Source organism: Salvia splendens, chromosome 6 (genome assembly GCF_004379255.2).
Source record: "Salvia splendens isolate huo1 chromosome 6, SspV2, whole genome shotgun sequence".
NCBI lineage: Eukaryota > Viridiplantae > Streptophyta > Magnoliopsida > Lamiales > Lamiaceae > Salvia > Salvia splendens.
In genome coordinates, this window is record NC_056037.1 from 30161223 (window position 1) to 30181853 (window position 20631).

General features: G+C 37.1%; 2 protein-coding genes across 2 annotated transcripts; both read left to right on the forward strand.

The window, feature by feature from the left end:
* Positions 1-13472: 13472 nt before the first annotated feature.
* On the forward strand, positions 13473-15725 carry LOC121807101. Its single transcript, XM_042207295.1, has 3 exons — positions 13473-13920; positions 14969-15154; positions 15219-15725. The coding sequence occupies exons 1-3, from the start codon at positions 13510-13512 to the stop codon at positions 15513-15515; spliced, it is 894 nt and encodes a 297-aa protein (XP_042063229.1). The 5' UTR covers positions 13473-13509; the 3' UTR covers positions 15516-15725.
* A 427-nt stretch (positions 15726-16152) lies between these two features.
* LOC121806261 (pentatricopeptide repeat-containing protein At1g77360, mitochondrial-like) lies at positions 16153-17973 on the forward strand. The gene has a single exon (XM_042206244.1). It carries the CDS (start codon positions 16441-16443, stop codon positions 17875-17877), a length of 1437 nt encoding a protein of 478 aa, XP_042062178.1. The 5' UTR covers positions 16153-16440; the 3' UTR covers positions 17878-17973.
* Positions 17974-20631: the final 2658 nt, after the last annotated feature.

Consider the following 20631-nt stretch of genomic DNA (forward strand, 5'->3'; position numbering starts at 1 on the left):
TAATGTGGAAGAGACTCTGTTCTATATTATTCTCTTTATTACTTTACTTTCTATTCACTTTAATTATTTATTATCATTTTCCCGAATATATAATGCATGGTAAAAACTAGAACTACAATTTGATTGCTAACCACACCCACATATAATGTAAGAAAATTCTAAATTTAATTTATTTAATTAAACATAAAATCATAGTTGTATTACCTTAAAAGAAAGTGATTAATCATGAGTACATCAAATTATTATTATATACTCCCCGTGTTTTCGGAAGAACTAGATCGAATCGAGTGGTAAGAAAACAATTTCACATATCTAAAATTGTAATCTTTCTCAAAATAAATTTTTTTCAATTGAATCAAATTTAATTCAGTGTAATAAAAGGAATTCTTTCACCAGGTTAATTATATCAAAGAGGTGGAATTCCACCAGTTATACATCGGGAATAAAGACAAAAAATACTCCATAAATTAAATGCAACCATTTGCTTATATGGAGCACGTATGATTCCCACCACTTTCCTTCAGCTACACTTACCTAATTTTTATTGGTTAACTCGCAATTTTCTTTACTGCAAGATGTAGTATATGAGTACACTACTCTACTTTGTAATTTATAATTATTTTATATTTGTACATGAGGAGTAGTTTTATGTATATTAATAATAATAGTAATTAATAACAAAGATTAATGTTTTTTTCCTGGACAGAAATTGTACATTATGTGATCGATTTCAATATCTTTAGTAACTTTAATAGTTATTGAAGTATTTCATTCATCAATATATACCTTTTTATTAATTTTTTCTGTATATGGACTAGCATATATTCGAGCAACATCTACACTACATGAGCAAGAGTAGAGTAACACTGTCAGCGACGAAGCCAGAATTTTACGGTTGGGGGTCCAAATAAAAAATTCAAATAATAAAATAAAACATAAATAATATTACATAATATAAATATAATGTTGTAAACACATAGTTCCATACAATGATATTATAACACTCCTCTTCTACTTTTCATCTTCTGAAACCGCTACATAATAGCTTCATTAGTTACATTAACAAACACATCATTCTCAATATAAGGAACTAAGCAATCATTCAATAGCCGGTCTCTCATACGATTCCGTAGAGAAGTCTTAACGAGCTTCATTGCTGAAAAAACTCTTTCTACTGAAGCAGTGGCAACGGGTAAGAGCAATGACAATTTAATTAACAAATAAACCAACGGAAAATTCTCATGTTTCCTTGTAGAAACCATATTCTGAGCAAGACCTGCAATTCCCGATACTTTTGAAAACCTTTCATCTGTGCGCACATCAAAAATAAAGTTATCAAGCTGACTTTCAAGCTCATACAAAGTAACTTCAGAAAATTCAGATGGATAATACTTGGCAAGGCGAAGCAGCTTCTCAGAATCAAATGCAGAAAATGAGTCTCTAGGATCAAAACATGTCATACACAGAAGTAAATCTGTGTTGACTTCATTAAAACAGTGATTCAACTCTTGAGCTTGCATATCAATGACTGAACAAAACAACTCAACTCGATAATGGTGGAGATTTTTTATTTTCTCAATTTTACGCATTCCTCTTCCTCTAACTACACAATCATCTTCCATATCAAGCACATCAATCTCATTTGTTCTACAAAACTTTGTAACTTCAGTAAGTAAAACCTCCCAACCTTTTCCCTCATTACTTGTAAACGTGTTTTTGCTACTTTGACAAGATTCATAGCTGTTAGGTTCCCGGTGGTGTACACCCGAACTCCACATTAGTATGATATTGTCCGCTTTGGGCAAAGCCCTCACGGTTTTGCTCTTGGGGTACTCCCAAAAGGCCTCATACTAATGGAGTTAGGGTAGCCCATTTATATGCTTGCAACTCTTGTCCATTCTCCGATGTGGGATATGGTTTGCTTCACCACAATCCTCCCCTCAAACCAAGACTACGAGACCAAGATCACACACAGGTCACCCCTGGTCTTGGTTGAGCTCACACACCACATCGGAGAACTTGCAAGCGCAACCCACCGAACCCCGAGCCACACAGGCCCAGTCCCTGAACCAGGGCTCTGATACCACTGTTGGGTATCGGTGGTGCACACCCAAACTCCATATTAGTATGATATTATCCGCTTTGGGCAAAGCCCTCACGGTTTTGCTCTTGGGGTACTCCCCAAAAGGCCTCACACTAATGGAGTTGGGGTAGCCCATTTATATGCTTGCAACTCTTGTCCATTCTCCGATGTGGGATATGGTTTGCTTCACCACAATCCTCCCCTCAAACCAAGACCACTAGACCAAGACCAGGATCTCACACAGGTCACAGGCCAAACCCAAGGCCACCGGACCAAGATCACACACAGGTCACACAGCTTACCTCAGGTCTTGGTCGAGCTCACACACCACATCGGAGAACTTGCAAGCACAACCCACCGAACCCCGAGCCACACAGGCCCAGCCCCTGAACCAGGGCTCTGATACCACTGTTGGGTCCCCGGTGGTGTGCACCCGAACTCCACATTAGTATGATATTGTCCGCTTTGGGCAAAGCCCTCACGGTTTTGCTCTTGGGGTACTCCCCAAAAGGCCTCACACTAATGGAGTTGGGTAGCCCATTTATATGCTTGCAACTCTTGTCCATTCTCCGATGTGGGATATAGTTTGCTTCACCACAATTCTGCGTGTCATCTTGGTCTGGTGGTCTTGGTTTGTGGGGAGGATTGTGGTGAAGCAAACCATATCCCACATCGGAGAATGGACAAGAGTGAGCTACCACAACTCCATTAGTATGAGGCCTTTTGGAGAGTACCCCAAGAGCAAAACCGTGAGGGCTCTGCCCAAAGCGGACAATATCATACTAATGTGGAGTTCGGGTGTGCACCACCGGGAACCCAACAGTGGTATCAGAGCCCTGGTTCAGGGGCTGGGCCTATGTGGCTCGGGGTTCGGTGGGTTGCGCTTGCAAGTTCTCCGTTGTGGTGTGTGAGCTCGACCAAGACCTGAGGTGACCTGTGTGTGATCTTGGTCCGGTGGCCTTGGGTTGGGCCTGTGACCTGTGTGAGATCCTGGTCTTGGTCTAGTGGTCTTGGTTTGAGGGGAGGATTGTGGTGAAGCAAACCGTATCCCACATCGGAGAATGGACAAGAGTTGCAAGCATATATATGGGCTACCCAACTCCATTAGTGTGAGGACTTTTGGGGAGTACCCCAAGAGCAAAACCGTGAGGGATTTGCCCAAAGCGGACAATATTATACTAATGTAGAGTTAGGGTGCACACCACCGGGGACCCAACAATAACATTAACAATGTCTTGATCCTTCTTTTGTAGAACTTGAGAGAGATCATGTGTAATTCCCAAGAGTTTCCTCATAAGATGCAACACAAAGATAAACTCAAAATGATTTAGAATTTCTTATTAATAGAAAATAATGAACGAAAGAAAATAGAAAATAATTGATATTTTTTATTAATTAAAATTAATAATTATGAAATTACTTAAATATCCCTGTGATTTTTCAGAATCGTTGAGGGGCCCCTGGCCCCCAGGCCCCATTATCCCTTCGTCCTTGAACACTGTACCTTTTAATTGTAAGGTAAATACCTTACTAAGATAGGTGCTCTTCATTATCAGTATAGTAACATCGTAAAAATCCATCCTTTGCATAAATTAAATTTAAAATGATGTATTGTTGACGAACATTTTAAGTGTAACAATGGGCCTTCTTAAAGAATTTATATTGTTATATTGTTGGAGAAAAAGCATGATGTAAGAGACTATAATGAGTGCTAACCAACTAGTGCAATAAAGGTGCTTTTCTTCCCATATCTTGATAACTAGTGTGAATTATCACGCTCTATCACTTTTATTGTATTCAATTCTAGGATAAATTGTAATACACCCTCCATCCATCAAGTCACATTTTATCATTTAGGGCGGTCTGCCATTAAATTAATTTTTTTTAAGTAATCAGATTACTATATAAAAATGAGATCCACATTTCTTAAAACTTGTGTCAAGTTAAAATGTGTTTTTAAATAGCTAACGAAGGGAGTGATATACCAAATATGAGCCCCACATGCAGGACTGATAATTTTCGACACGGTATGATAATCCGACACAAACACACGGAATTAATGAGTTTAAGTCAAACTTTATTGGGTTTCTGTCCTTATCAGGTTGGCTTGTTAGGAACTAGATACTTTTAGGTTGGGTTCAGTTTAGATTTGGGTAATCTGTTAAAAAATAACTACTTAATTGCTTTAATTATTTGTATTCTTTAAAAAATGCATTAGTTTTATTCTCTAGGTTCTTGTAAATCAGGTTCAAGAGGAAATCAGATTTAATCGTGTAATATTAGGTTTTAATGATGTAATATCAGGTTCGGGTTGTTATTGTGTTGTTATCGTGTCGTGCCAATTCATATTATATCGCGACATTAGTATGGTTGTGTTGTATGCGGGTCGTGTTCGGGTTCGAAGGTAGTAGGTCAGGTTCTTGTTCAGATTTATAATTTTCTTAACAAGCCGGATTCATGTATTATGTCTAATTTATTAGATACCCAATAACAACATAAATCACACGATTTGCCACCTCTACCCATATTATATACACATGAGTTCTTAGAATGTGCCATATTAATTTTTTATATTTATTATTTTAATTTATTAAAAGGTAAAACTGTCATGCTCCAATCATGTGTCTCTTTTAGAGCATCCCCATCGCTGCTCGATGGGGTGGACAGCATCCGTGCCGACGGCGCGACACACTCGTGTCCGCCGCTGTGCTAGCGCCGACGGCATGACGCTGCTCGATATTAAGAGCATGTTCGTGCCGCTGAGCAGGTCGACGTGGCAGCCTCCTATTGGCCAACGGCAATGCCGTTGGCTTTTTCTATTTTTTTTAAATTCAAATTTAATTTAAAAAATCGTTTTTAAATAAAAAAAATAGTTTCCCACTTCCCAATAACTTATATCCATTTTCTCTCCACTTTTACTTTATTTTTCATTTCCCCCCCAAAAATTCACATTTTTCATCTATAAATACCCTCATTTCCACACAAAAAATTTCACACCACACTATACAATTATCATCTAAATTCTCTCATCAATTCTCAATCTTTTCACTCTTGCAAAAAAAATGTTCAGCTCTGGCGATCACTCCTCCGACTTCCACGGATGGAACCACGAATGGTTCAACGCAACACCATTCCCTCATCCGGATACGGAATTCTCAGCCCCTCCTCAAATCCAAGGTTCTCAAATTTTTAGGACTTTAATTTTGTAATTTTTAATTTTTAGGATTTTAATTATGTACTTTTTAAAATTTTTTGTAATTTGTAATAGTATTCATGGTATTTTTAATGCATTTTAATATTATGGAAATGTTTTTACTTAAATTGAATAATAGAATGGTGGGACCCTTGAACATGTCCTTGCGGAAGAGCATGGGTGGGTGTTGTGCTCTTGGGATGAGCATGGAGTAAAAAATGAATAAAAGTGGGTCCGGGCCCACTTCCAAGCTCTTGCCTAAGAGCATGGATAGGGATGCTCTTGTTCTCATTCATCTAGCCATTGCCACCATTTCGCCAGTCGCCTTCCTCAAGTTCTCTCAAATACTGCTTAAACTCGTCTATTTCTCAATATCACATCAAAATTCTAAATAAATCATTGCTATGTCATTCTCAAAGATTCTATATCTTGGGAACGGAGAGTGTTATTATCTTTATTGAACTCACAACTTTCTCCCTTTTTTTGATACAAGAGAAATGCTCAAGCTGAAGACGTAGCGAGTAAAACAGTCGATAACAAACAAACGAACGAAGCAAAAAAAGACAACAAAAAACAATGCAAAACCCCCCACATACATGCCACTGAAACAAAAAACCATAAGCTAAGCAAAGAAACACTACAAGTCAGCAGCAACCCGACCATGAGCCATCCCTCAATAAAAAGCCACACCACTAGCTCAACCAAGACCACGACACCCACAACAGAAAGTAGGCACCGGAGTAAATTAAAGAAAGAAAGACAAAGCAACAAAACCATAAAAGAGCACACCTCAAATGCCTTCTTCCATCTAGTTCCTTTTACTTTCAAAGCCTCGCCAGCCTCTAACATCGTTCATGTTTTCTGCCATTTGTGTAGGGGAAAAAGGGAATCCTACCCCTCACCCATGTGCCAAGTCGCCACAAAAAGTCTTTTCTTTTCGAACTCTCAGTTTGGTGTGAAGTCTTGAAAAATTATTTTATTCCGGATGTCCCAAATCGTCCACGAGACAACATAGAACATGGAGATCCATATTTTCTTGTCAAACCTCTTGAAAGGGGCACCAAGCCATGAGAGAAAGCATGCTTCTGGTCACAATTTTCTCCCTATCTTATAATTAAGGTCAATCATCGAAATACTTTGATAATTTATAAATTCTTGACACATTTCTTCTACGTTATAAATTCAACTGCCAACATATCATTGAATGATACTCCATTTAAATTTAATTTATGCAATTCATATACTAGTATTTACTTACCTAGATTACATATAGCTAGGTAAAACAACAAAGCAGATAAACTTAATTCCAATGCATGCTTTAAGATTTTGAGTTATAGCAGTTCGTACAATATTCTCTTTGACATATTCAACATTCACTGCATCACAACAATTCCACCTCAAACTATTGACATATTCTTTGTCACACCTTAAATATTGTGTGGGCAATAAATCGATATGCTTAATAGCTTGAATTGAGAACAAAAATAGAGACTACTATACGAAAAAAATACTTTATTCTCATTAATTAGCAAAATATCTACATACAAAGCAACTTCAATCCCATTTTTCAAGTATACAAGTCTACAATACTACTTACTTCAATAACCTGTTTGATTAATCAAGAATTAGTTCATATTAAAAAAATAAATTTAAGCCACTTATAATTAGTGGTGGAGAAATTAATAAGTTTTACAAAATATGTTTAAATAATATAAGGCTCATGTTGAATATTGTATTACTACAACAAATTTAAATTAAAATGTCGACATTCTTAGCACATGGTAAGTGGTGCGCCAACGTTTATCAATAATTAATACAAGGATCACAAAAACATTAGGTAAAAATTTCTTATTAAGCAGCAACTAACTTGTTTTTATCAACCTTAAGCGCATATTTAGTAGGATAAATAACTTATCTAGGGACGAAAAACAACAACTAACTTATTTTATCAAGCTTAAGCACATGTTTCGTAGTATAGATAACTTATCTAAAGATGAAATTCTATGAACAAAAATGTTCAAAAATGACATTTTTGTTCATAGAATTTCATCCCTGAATGAATTATCTAGCCTACGAAACATATCTTTTAAGAATATTCCAACAGAAGCTGTAGTTAATCACACTCAGAGAGAGATCATTATAACATATAATTATATTGACTACTTTACCTTATTTCATTCTTAATTAAACTTTTGTTGGGTTTAATGATGGTTGTTTTCAACTTATAATCGCTTTCTTTTGCATCTTGATTAATTATACTACTACTAGTTATTTTTCAAAATTTCTGAATGCAAACAATTGTGTCTATTTTGTGCTTAAAAAGGTAAGTTTTTTTTGCAATATACGATCATACCACTACAAAAAAACCGCTAGATAGTGACGGAAAGTAGTGACGGCGGCTGCTAGCTCAAAAATTAGTGACGGAAAAAGCGTCAGTCACGAAATAGTGACAAATTATTCCGTCAGTAAGCGAAGCAACCATCTATATTTTCTGTCATTTGGTAGGATTAATAACTTTAGTGACGGACAAATCCGTCACTAATATTTTTTATTGACAAGTTTTTTAGTGACACAGTAAGTCTGGGTATCCGTCCTTAAAAAACTTGTCAATAAAAAATATTAGTGACGGATTTGTCCTTCACTAAAGCTATTAATCCCACCAAATGACAGAAAATATACATGGCTGCTTCGCTTAGTGACGGAATAATCTGTCACTATTTCGTGACTGACGTTTTTTTCGTCACTAATTGTTGAGCTAGCAGCCACCGTCACTATCCAATGCTTTTTTTTTGTAGTGTACTGTATTTTTTTTGCTCGCCAAAATTAATTATTATGAATTTATAAAACAGAGTTTATGAGTTATCTAAGTGTAGGGGGTCGTATAATTTGGTAAACTTTCGTTACACAGTTATCAATATATATATTTCAAACCCATTTCACACTAGCTTGCATATAATGATAATGATCGATGTGTCTTTTTCTTCAAGTGGTTGAATTTTTTACATATGTGCGTGTGGCATCCACATGCCTCATGCATAAAGCTTTTTATCTTGGTGGTTTTATAATATATGTATGCAATGCAACTTTATGATTGCTCCATACACTTGGTAGTGGCTATAGCACCAAACAACAAACTTCCTTAATTAATCTTAACCATTTTTACTTCTACGTTTGGTTTGGAGAATGTAGTCATAAAATATTTTCACAATTCTGTCTTTTATTGGGTGAGATTAGAAATACAAGTATGGTGATTTTTTTAATCTTTAGTGAAAATATATTTTAATCATTCAATTTGTGTGCCGCATAATGCACATAAAGTCATAAAATATATAACAATAAGAAAACTCACGTCACGCGTCTTAATTCATGCCGTGGTGATTGATATATATACTAAAGAGAAATGTGTGGTTGGATATATTCTTTACGAATGTCATTCTTGTGGAATGAGCCACATAACTATATTTGCATAAATTATAGTATTAAGTATTAATGGGACCTATTATATTTCCTTTGAGGTATTTTTATATTTTCCTATCTTCCAAAAATAAAACATTTAAAATAATAAAGTTTTAATGTAAAATGAATTTACTAATTGATTTCTTTCTCCTCTTAACTCCACACATAATCCACACATAAAAAGAGAGATAATATTTGATCTCACTATTTGCTGAGTGTTGCGCATATTTCATTCCCTTTGTGCATGCAATGGAGATAACGGCGACATGTTCAACTCCGACTTACTACGAAGATAATGACATTGTTACGGACTCAATTTTTTTTCACATCGGTTATGAGAACAACTAGCGTGGTGTATATAGATTAAATGAGATTTATCTCTTAACAAACTAGTGTTTTGGGATGAGGTCTCTTGTTTGGTCTGTATCAATTGATGCTTTCATTGAGAGCGCAAACGGCTTGGAGTGATGGCCAGACAACGAACTCGCCCTGACTAGCGAGTACGTTTGGGGCCGACTTGGAGTGGTGGCCGGGCAAAAGAATCTGCCATGACCAACGTGGCTATGACCAACGAGAACTCGGAGTGGTGGCCCTTAAAGGAGAATCGAATGTTACGGACTCAATTCTCATATCGGTTGTGAAAACAACCGGTGTGAGGTATATAGACGAAATGAGCTCTTTCTCCTAATAGGCTAGTCTTTTGGGATGAGTTCACAGAGACGTTGGCCCTTAAAGGAGGGTCGAATGTTACAGACCCAATTCTCATATCGGTTGTGAAAACAACTGGTGTAGGGTATATAAACTAAATGAGCTCTTTCTCCTAACAGACTAAACTTTTGGGATGAATTCTCATGTTTCATTCAAACATGTTAAAGAGAAAATGGATCTTGTTGAATGCAAACCGTCAATATTTATTGATTTATTTAGAATTTTTATGATTTTGGTTTGTTGGAATCGTTGCCCGGTCAAAGGACTTTGATCAATAATATTTCCAATGAGACATTTAATTTTTTAAAATTAAATGATATAGCGCGATCTAAGTTCGGAGTAGATGACCGTGATATATTCATTTTCTCATATCCGATTCCCGGTGAGTGAGAAATAATGGATTAAAGTCGCGCAAAATTGCGAGCTAATTAAATGAGCTATGAGAGAACTCATGGGATTAATTAGGAGTTAATTATTCCACATTGAAAGTAACAAGCTTATTAAATAAGTATTTAATAAATTGGAATTACTATATTTACAAACATTACTAAGATTTAAAAAGGCCAGAAGAATTGAACACCCCTAACTCACCAATTATGTAACTCATCTTATTCTTTTTTTAACATTTCGAATGCCAATTTATTGTATCAGTTATTCTCATTTAAATTTCAATTCAAGACATATTTCATTAATTTTCGTTTCGTACTTAAAAATGAAAGGGATTTCATTGACGGGAAATTTATTCCGATCTGAATGCTTCTGAGTTGATTACAATCGTTGTTACGAGAATATGAAAAAATAAATTGCGATTAAAAACTTATTTTTGGGAAGCTTATAAGATCTAATAACTTATATATACAGCCTATAAACTATTTAGAAACTAATTTTATTATACACTTCTTAAATTCTCTATATTATTCTCTATCTTACTTTACCATTTTTCCATTTTAACTATTTATTAGTATCATTTTTATAAAATGAATGCAGAAACAAAAGTGTGACTCCTAATGTGGGACGGAAGGAATAATGAAGATTTATAATAAAAATGTATTCAAACATCTTCCAAGATCAACTAATTGTATAATATTTACAGCAATTTTGGATTTTTTATTTGAAGGTGTTTCTCTCGCTTATTATTTCTTTTACGAACCTCATCATGATTCAAAACATGACTTCTTCATAACTATAAAATTCTTAATTTCTTTTAATGTAACGAGTGAGGATATGTATTTGGACATTTTTCAAAACCTACTAATCATAACAAAAATAATTTATCCAATCATTTAATTTATATTCAAGTAATGAGGAGTATAATTTTTCGATGAGTTATATTTATATGCAATGCATGTTTATATTTTATTTATAGCTATTTAAATTGTCATATACTAATATTCCGCCTCATACGCTAGCTAGTGTTATTTAACAATATGAATATATTGTTAAAATTATATTTAATTATTAAATATTTATTTCGCCCCTTCCATTTTCTGTTTGCACTGATTATAGTTATTAACTCTGAACCCCTCTCGATTGTAAATGCCAATTTTTTTCTTATGCAAAAGCTTCATACAAAATCATTCATTTCAGACATTCATGCTATGAGCTTTGCATTATTAAATAAATTTCGTAATTCATGTGGGAGAGAGTCTACCAAACGGAAGTTAAAATTATGATATTCTACTCGAAAATTTGAAGTACTGTATGGTTATTCACTTTTATGGTTATTTTTCAAATACAAAATTTGGGACAATGATGGTGGAAGTCATGATATCGTGGTATAAAAGCTAAAGCAGGCCTCTTAGTTGATGATTTATGGTAACTTGATACTGTTTGCCTTCATCATTACGATCTATTATAACGATTTATAATTAGCCCAATCTTATATTCCAATTCACCCCCAACTATCTTCCTTCAATACCACGAATTAATGCTTTTGGACCACTACTATTTTTACATTTTTTCAGTAATTAACATTATTTTTTCATGTATCTTTTTATTTTAATTTTATATATTTCAATTGAATTTTATGCATATTATCAATTTTGTTATCATATTTATATTAGGATACATACAAATATTTTATTAGATAAGAAAAGGAAAATAGGGCTGACAATTTCAAATTTTAATAATATTTTCTTGAAATTCATTTTTTGAAATAAATTTTAATTATATAATTTATTTTTACAATATACTATATAACTATTATAATTAATATAATAGTGAAGCATAATATGGTAGTACTAGAATGGACGTGTACTTTAAGAGGAAAAATAACAATATCAATGCTATCATAAAAAAACATGCCATGTACACAAGAAGGACAATGGAGCTGGCACTTGAAGTGGAGAAAAAAACTTTTTTATCCGGGAAGATGAACTCCTTGTCCTTGGGAATCTATACCTAGACGTGAATCGAATCGAGCTGAGGGAAAGCACGAGAGATGGGAGAGTGTGGTCGTTTCATAAGTATGCGATATTCTCTGTTTCTAACTTTATCTTGCAAGTCAACCAGAATTTAAAGGATGTGGACCCTAGAATTTTTCAAGGGCGCCTCACTTAGAGAAATCTCGTGCCACCAAGAGTTCAATTGCATGTATGGTTAGTATTGCAAGGACAACTCAATACCATGGATAGATTGTTCAGACATGGCATACTTATTATATTCAGCTGCAGAATCTCAAATCAATTGTGGTTTTATTGTTGTAATAGATGGAACATATCCATATGCCTCCCTAAGGATCCGATGGTGTGTTTCCTCTCTTGGTTGGACACCCCTCTCTAAAAGGGTGATAAAAAGACGTGGATCTCTATGTTTTGTATCAAATCTTGGTCGATTTAAAACATACAAAATAAAATGATTTTTCAAAAGGTTTGAGTCGAACCGGGAGACTGAAAAAAGAAGCTCCTTTTAGCAAATTACGTTATAGAATATAAGTGGGTGTCCAAACCTCCAAAAATGTCGATTGATCAAGTTATAGATTAATAAAATATAGTACTACTAATGTAGTGCGTGCTTTACTGTTGTATGATAACTGGTGTTAAGCAAAACATGCTTTGCTCAACACCTTCCCAAGGATCGACCAGAATTTATCAACTTCGGATTTTGTGCTTCGCTTTATTAATTTGTAATCGGTTGCATGTGTTCAATCTTTTAAGTTGCAACACTTTAGAAATCTAAAAATATTGATTTTGGCGTACAACTTGTGAAACGTTCCGAGAGATCAAAGTCATCAAACTCTCATGCATGACAAATTTTGTTCATATTTTCTGAATTTTTTTTATTTTTTAAAATTTTAATTTAGGTCCTTAATGATTTCTGGGAAGTTTGTACGATCTCTACTTTAGATGTCATTTTTACTAGTTTAATGCAGATTTAATCACAATCATATATATCTACTTTAATAAAATTAATTATTATTATTATTATTATTATTATTATTATTATGACATACCTCCCTTTTAAGTGGGCAGTCTTATTCCACATTTTTAGCTAATTAAATCATCACCTGAAATTTAAGCTTATTTAAGATCCTTTAATTTTACTTAAACCCCTTTCTATTACTATAATCTTAATTAAGGCCCTTTTAAATTACACTTATTTATGACTCTTCAAATTTATTTAAGACCCTTTCAATTCTTTTAATCTTATTTAAGGCCCTCTAAAATACTTTAACAGTATCTAAAGGCCTTTTGATTTAATACAAGTATGGGAATATTTTTAAAGTAAATATTGTAATTTTTTTATTGTACTTATATAATTACTTTTAGATGATTAAAACATCAAATGATTTATAGATGCTTTATTTTAAAAAAAAGAGATAGTTGCAGCTAAATTTACAAACTTTTAAGCAATTCTGATTTATTTCAGATATGTTTCATTTCAATATGTGAATAGAAATTTAATGAGGTATGAGGCCATATATTATTATTGTGGAGAGAGGGAGCATGATTTACACGCTTAATAAATAGAAACACAATGATGATGCTTCTCATCTCATATCATTTCATCTGGTGGCTGGTGCTTTATATTCTGATGAGCATATATAAAAGGCCTCTCTAGTTGGGTAGAAATGGGTGAATACAAAATGGAAGAGAGTGAAGAAGAAGCGTTGTGTCGATCTTATCCTAGCTCTTTCTACTTCGTGCAAAGCCCATCCACCGTTTCTCATGCGAATAGCAATAATCACCCGCCTCGTCTAACTTACTCCTCCTCTCGAGGATCCAACAACACCACCTCCTCCTCACATTTCAACAACAACAACAACAACCAAGATCTACCTCTTCCTCTTAAACTAGCGGAGGACTTGCATTATGAAAACAGTAATCAAGCTGCATGGATTCAGTATTTTTCCTTCAATTATTCCAACTCGGGGACTTGGATTTGTATGCAGCTGAGTTGGAGATTTTTGGTTAGTTTCATCATTGCTCTGCTTGTTTTCTACCTTGCTGCTAAGCCGCCACACCCCACCCTTTCCCTTGAGGTACTTCTACTGCTTCATTCTTTTTTTAATTTTCTTTCCATCACTCACACTTTGTGTCTTTTTTTTAGATTTAATCTCTTTATGTACAATCTTAATTTCTTATGTATACGCATATTTAGATGGTTATTATTTAGTAACTTTTTTTATTAATAATTGATTAGTAAGATTAATCAACCCATGATAAGGGTTATATAAATTGGTAAATACTAGTGCTCCTACTACATTTTTTTATTATATATAGTACATTAAATAGAATTTATCATACTCCTTAAGATTTTGTTTTTTCATATTGGGTACTGTGGAATACCAGAAATCATGGGGTTGATCGGTACAGTACTGAAACTTTGGTACGAGTAAAATTCATATATTTAAGATAATTAGTATGCTGAATTTTTTATATGACCAATTACAATACATATACCATACTGCCTACACAGTATATGAAAATTCATATTGTTTCTAGTTATATTGAAATTCATATCATATAAAAAATCACAATATACCAAAAATTCAATATTTTTAATAATTTTTAAATACAATAAGTCCGGTATATCAGTATTTTGCCCACCCACACTCCAGAGCTCATACAAGAGAAACCTTCCCTCGTTGTTTTGGTGCACCAATTAATTTGTATATACTACCACTCCTATGATTTATGATATTAGTTTTTTTATTCGAGCAATTATAGTTATCACGTGATACGTGCACGCTATTCTGCTTATTAGAACATTTATCTTAGTCGTGCATTCGATACCACACCACACCACACCACGTGACCGTATTTATATGCATGCTATAAGTCTTTGTAACTTTATACAGTGATCTATAATTGATTATTTTCTGGTTAAGTTGCTTTTGTAGATGGAATATAAAGTCACCTCACTGCTCGACTTACTTTATTAGAAATTCCATCTATGTAAATTTGTACATATGATAACAAAAAAGAAAAGAAATGATTTCTTTTCATTTTATTTGAAAACGTTAATCGCTAACTATACTATACTATACTATACTATACTATAGTGATTAGCTGATCTAATTTTGGCAGGTTGCAGGAGTTAGACAATTTAGATTAGGGGAGGGAGTGGATGCCTCTGGTGTGACAACTAAGTTACTAAGCTGCAATTTCTCCATTGATTTTATAATAGACAACCAATCCAAGCTCTTTGCCCTTCACATCCACCCTCCCATCATCAAATTAATATTTGGCCGTCTCACTTTTGCAACCTCACAGGTAAATTATTTACACATTTAACCCAATATATCAATTCAAAAAATAATAATAATTGTGGGAGCAGATACAGGGAAGAGAATTGTATGCTGGGAGTGATGATTTGACAATGCTGAGGTTTAATGTTGGAACAAAAAATAAGGCCATGTATGGTGCTGGGAGAAACATGCAAGATTTTCTGGAATCTGAACAAGGGCTGCCTTTGGTAATAAAAGTGAGCTTGACATCAAGATTCAATGTGATTTGGGGGATTTTTGAACCTAAATATCATCATGAAGCTCAATGTTTGGTGCTCCTAAATGATAATTATGATAAGAAACATAGGACTCAACTCTACAACAGCACTTGTATAATTAATTCCTAGAGTTATTTTTGTTTATTTTCTAGAATAATCTATATATGCTACACTTTATGTGTGCTACGTTTGTTAGTAGCATATGCAAGATAAAGCCATGAGATGCCCCTTGGTGAAGTGTTGTGTAATTGTAATTGTTGTAGTAATTGGGTATTCAATTACTATTCAATATGTAAAATGTTGAGTTATAAAAATCAAATCAAAATCTTGTGGTCTTCATAGTGATTGGAATTTATGTTGCTGTATATAGAACCTAACTATTAGTCTCCGTAGATACGATATCCGTGCTAACTATTGACTACTACTATACTATAGTTGTACTATCCACTTGCACTTAATGTATAGTGCTAATAAAAGTGCATCACTAATCGAGCAGCTACTCGACTCGGTGTGTGTGGTTGTCCGAGATCCCCAAATAATAAAATTTAGAATGGGCCCCAGAACATTTTATATACCATTAGTCCAACCATATTTAATTTACTTGGTGCAGTAAAAGAATTAAATCAACGTAACCCAACACTTCATTAAATAAAATCAAAAGGCCCAAAACTCCTTGGGCCCAAACTAATTTTAAAAATTGGCAGCCCAAATAATATTTAAACTATTTAGAAAAATAAAATAAAAGAACAAGAAAAAAGAACAAATCCCAAATTCCCGTCGCCTTCTTCGGCTAGCTAGGGCTCACCGCTGTGCCCTTCTTCTTCTCTCGCCCTTCTCTTCTCTTATCTCTAATTAGTTTGATCAAAATCAGGGAATGACAAATGAGTATAGTATACTACCGATTTAGTGAGGATGTTGTGTTGTATGCCGTATTTTTGTACGCTATGTGTTCGATAAAATGCCTAGGTGATTGTATGTGTTAAAGTAACGTGGTTATTTGGCCAAACGCTTCCTTAGGTGGTAAATATATCGACTTTCTACTTAATCGGGCTTCATGATCTTGAGAAATCGCTGCCACAATAGGCCATTTTTCAGGTTCTTGTTATTTGGCAGGCTGCATAGTTCAGTGCAAGATTCATCTGATGTAACAAAAAGGGTGTGCAAGATCTTGATGTCCTGCCCCAAACTAGGCCTCGACACGGTTCTTGATCAAAGCGGCATCCGTGTTTCCGAAGAGGTAGCTGAGAAGGTCCTTGAGCGGTTCGAGAATGCCGGGATGCTAGCTCACCGCTTCTTTGAGTGGGCCGGGAAGCAGAGAAACTATGAACACACTGTCCGCGCCTACCACACCATGATTGAATCAATGGCGAAGATAAGGCAGTACGAGATCATGTGGGATCTCGTGAACGCTATGAGGGGCAAAGGGATGCTCAACATCGAGACGTTCTGCATCATCATGAGGAAGTACGCCCGGGCACAGAAGGTGGACGAGGCAGTCTACACATTCAACATCATGAAGAAGTATGACGTGCCTCCCAATCTGGCCGCGTTCAATGGCTTGCTCAGCGCCTTGTGCAAGTCAAAGAATGTGAGGAAAGCTCAGGAGATTTTTGATAAGATGAAGAATGATCAGTTCTGTCCTGATCCGAAGAGCTACAGCATTTTGATTGAAGGATGGGGGAGGGCTCCCAATTTGCCTAAGGCCAGGGAGCTCTTCAATGAGATGGTTGATTCTGGCTGCAAACCGGATATCGTCACGTATGGGATCATGGTCGACATCCTCTGCAAGGCGGGACGCACAGACGAAGCAGTTGGAGTTGTGAATGAGATGGAGTTGAGAGGCTGTCAGCCAACATCTTTTATCTATAGTGTTCTGATACATACATATGGGATTGAGAATAGGATTGAGGATGGCATTGATACATTCCTTCAAATGGAGAGAAACGGGGTGAAGGCCGATGTGGCTGTGTATAATTCCTTGATCAGTGCTTTCTGCAAAGTGAACAAGCTCGAAAATGCCTACAAAGTTGTGGATGAGATGGACAAGAAGGGGGTGAGTCCGAATTCAAGAACCTGCAACATTCTCATCAACAGCTTGATTGGCCGTGGGGAGACGGATGAGGCATTTAAGGTGTTCCGAAAGCTGTCTAGACTCTGTGACCCTGATGCAGACACGTACACGATGATGATCAAGATGTTCTGCGAGAGAGATGAGCTGGAGGTGGCTGACAAGGTGTGGAGGTATATGGAGAGGAAGCAGTTTGCTCCAAGCTTACACACGTTTTCGGCACTGATCAACGGGCTTTGTGACAAGGGTGAGGCCTCTAGGGCTTGCGTCTTGATGGAGGAGATGATGGAACGAGGGATTCGTCCGGGGAGGCACACGTTTGGGAAGCTGAGAAAGCTACTTGTCAAGGAAGAGAGGGAAGATGTAGCTGAGTTTTTGCAGGCAAAGATGAATCTCTTGGTCAAAGAACCGCTATGTGATTAAAATGTATGATTGTTTGCTTAACAAACTTTCAAGAAAATTAGTGTATTACTACTTGTTAAAATTAATTATTGTTTTCTTTTCTTTTTTTTTACTTGACATTTTGGCCCAATTTCAAAATCTAGTAGTAATAATACACATTCAAAATACATGCTTAAATACTTGGTAATGCACACCATTGTATAAGACAGAAACACACACTTTTTAAAGAACCGAAAAAGATAAAAGTAATTAGAATTGAATCGATAATTATGAATAAATCGTTCATTTTTTTATTGACACGACACCACAGTAATATTGACACGACACCACAGTAAAATTAGAGTGTCCACTATAATGTGGACACTCCAATAGCCCCGCCCTAAAATTTGTCCATAGCCCCAAATTTTTTGTCCACGGCCCTAAAATTTTATTTCCGCTACTATGGTGGACACTTCCAATTGCCCCCAAATTTTATAATCAATTTTTATTTTAACATTGTTTTTTATTTCAATCAAGTATAATTAAAATCACCGCAGTGTACATAATTAGAAACCGAGATAATTGGGACCGAATACTCGTTGTATTGAAAAGGGTAAAATTGTACATCGAATATTTAAAATACAATACAAATAAAAATAAAATACAAATAAAAACTCCGCCACCGTCTACTCGGTGTCGGAGTCGGCTTCCTCGTCTTCTTCTCCGCTTCCCTCGCTGCTGCCGGCTGCCGTTGCCCCAGTTGCCTCATCAGCCAACCCTAGACGCCGCTGAAGCCGAGTTATGAGCTTCAAGTATATATTCTTGATGAACGGGTCAGTCTCCGCTCCGTATTTGCCACAGACGTCTTGCAGTTGTTGCATCAACTGCGCATCGAGGTTCTCCCTCAAGACCTCGGCAGGACCAGGAACCATCGGCGGTGGGATTGGGCGGGCTGCGTGAAACGCGATCCAGACGGCGCCGACGATAGGCGGGAGGCACTTCTAGCCCCTCTGGCGCTGCGGATAGTGGCCTGTTGTCCCGGGGGCCGTCCTCGCCTAGTGTGTGTAGGGGCGGGCTCTTCGACTTGCTCGTTGCTCTGCTCGCACAAGTGCTAGCCGCTTCCGCTGCTGTAGTCCCCGGCAAGGTTGTGTCTTGTACGCTTCGGCGTAGGAGCTCCACTGACCTCTTGCTCGCAGATGGCCTTGAATTTCGGACAATCCGCGAGGACTTGATACTCCTCCCACATTGTGAACTTCGGCCAGCCCTCCGTGTTGTATTAGCCCATTGACAGGGCCCTCACGTCTGCTTCGCTTCGGCCACTCTCAGCGTGCATAAGGTTGTTCTGGTATATGCACGCGAACCGCTTGGTAGGCGAGAGAATCCGAGACCACTTTTTGCGGATCTGTTCTGGGTCGCGCTCTCGGGCGCCCCGCGGCTTGAACTCTTCGTACGCCATCAGGACGCGCCTCCAAAAGCTCCCCTCGGTCTGATCGGTGCCTACTATGGGGTCCGATGTGATGGCATCCCAAGCCCTCGCCACGGCAATGGACTCCGCTTTCGTGTAGAGCTTGCCCCGTTTGTTCCCCAAACCACGGCCACTGCCGACACCATTTCCCTCGCCACCGCCGCTGCCGACGCCACTGCCCGAGCCGCCATCGTCGCTTCTTGATCCACCGCTCCTTCCGCCTACGCCCCCTGCGCTGCTTCGGGTCGGAACGGGCGTTGCCACCCGTGCAACCGGCGTATCCAGGATGTCGGAACTGAGCAGCCCCATCATGGTATCAAGTGCGTCTTGATCTGCTTCGGTGTAAGGAGAGTGATTGGATGGGAAAGGGGACTCCGGACGTGGCTGGTTAAGCGCGTCGAAGTTGGGTCTGTAATCTCCAAACGCCGACCGACTCAGATTTCGCTGAAAAGGTGGGGGCCTTGGAGAAGACCTCCACGACTGAGATGGATGAAGGCTTGGACTCGATGCCCACGGCGGGGGGGTTTGACTCGAACTCCACAGCTGGGACGGAGACCCGCCACAGCCTGACGGCTGAGAAGGATAGCCGCCATATCCCGACGGCTGAGTAGGATAGCCGCCATATCCCTGTGAAGGATTGCCGCCATAGCCCGATTCCTGCGAGTCGGGTGATTCTTCGTCTCCACTATGCATTTTTAGAGAGTGAAAGTGTAGATAGTGAATGAAGGGAGAGTGTGTGAAAATGGTAAAAAATGGGAGGTGGAGGAGTGGTATTTATAGAGTGAATTTTGAAAAAAAAAATTCGAGGACCGTCGGCGCCCCTATCGCCGGCGCACTATGGCCGGCGCGCCTATAGGCGCGGCGAAAGGCCGCCCGGCGCGTCCTCGCCCCGGTTTCGCCGAATGCCGGTCCGCCCCAAAATTCTCGTCCGCCCCGGGGCGGACGTCACCTACATATGGTTCGCCCCACGCCCGCCCCAACCCGCGGCTATAGCCACGGCTATCCATAGTGGATACCCTTAGTCTCATTGTATTATATGTTGATCCTTTGCACGTACCGTCTTTCTAAAATAGAAATTATTTCTAGAAGGTGCCGATAATAAAAAATCACGTTATCTTTTTAAAAAATGTAACTCAATTACTCAGAGATAGTTTTGTCCTCATTGACTAGAGGTTACCTAATATAACATGACTAGCTATAGGACATTGTTGCGTCAATACTCAATACCTAACATAATTCATAAAAATAATAAAAACGATAATAATAAAATATACTAACGTAATATCATAATAAATTAACCCATTGTTGTAATAGGGCAACGCAGTTGGCAA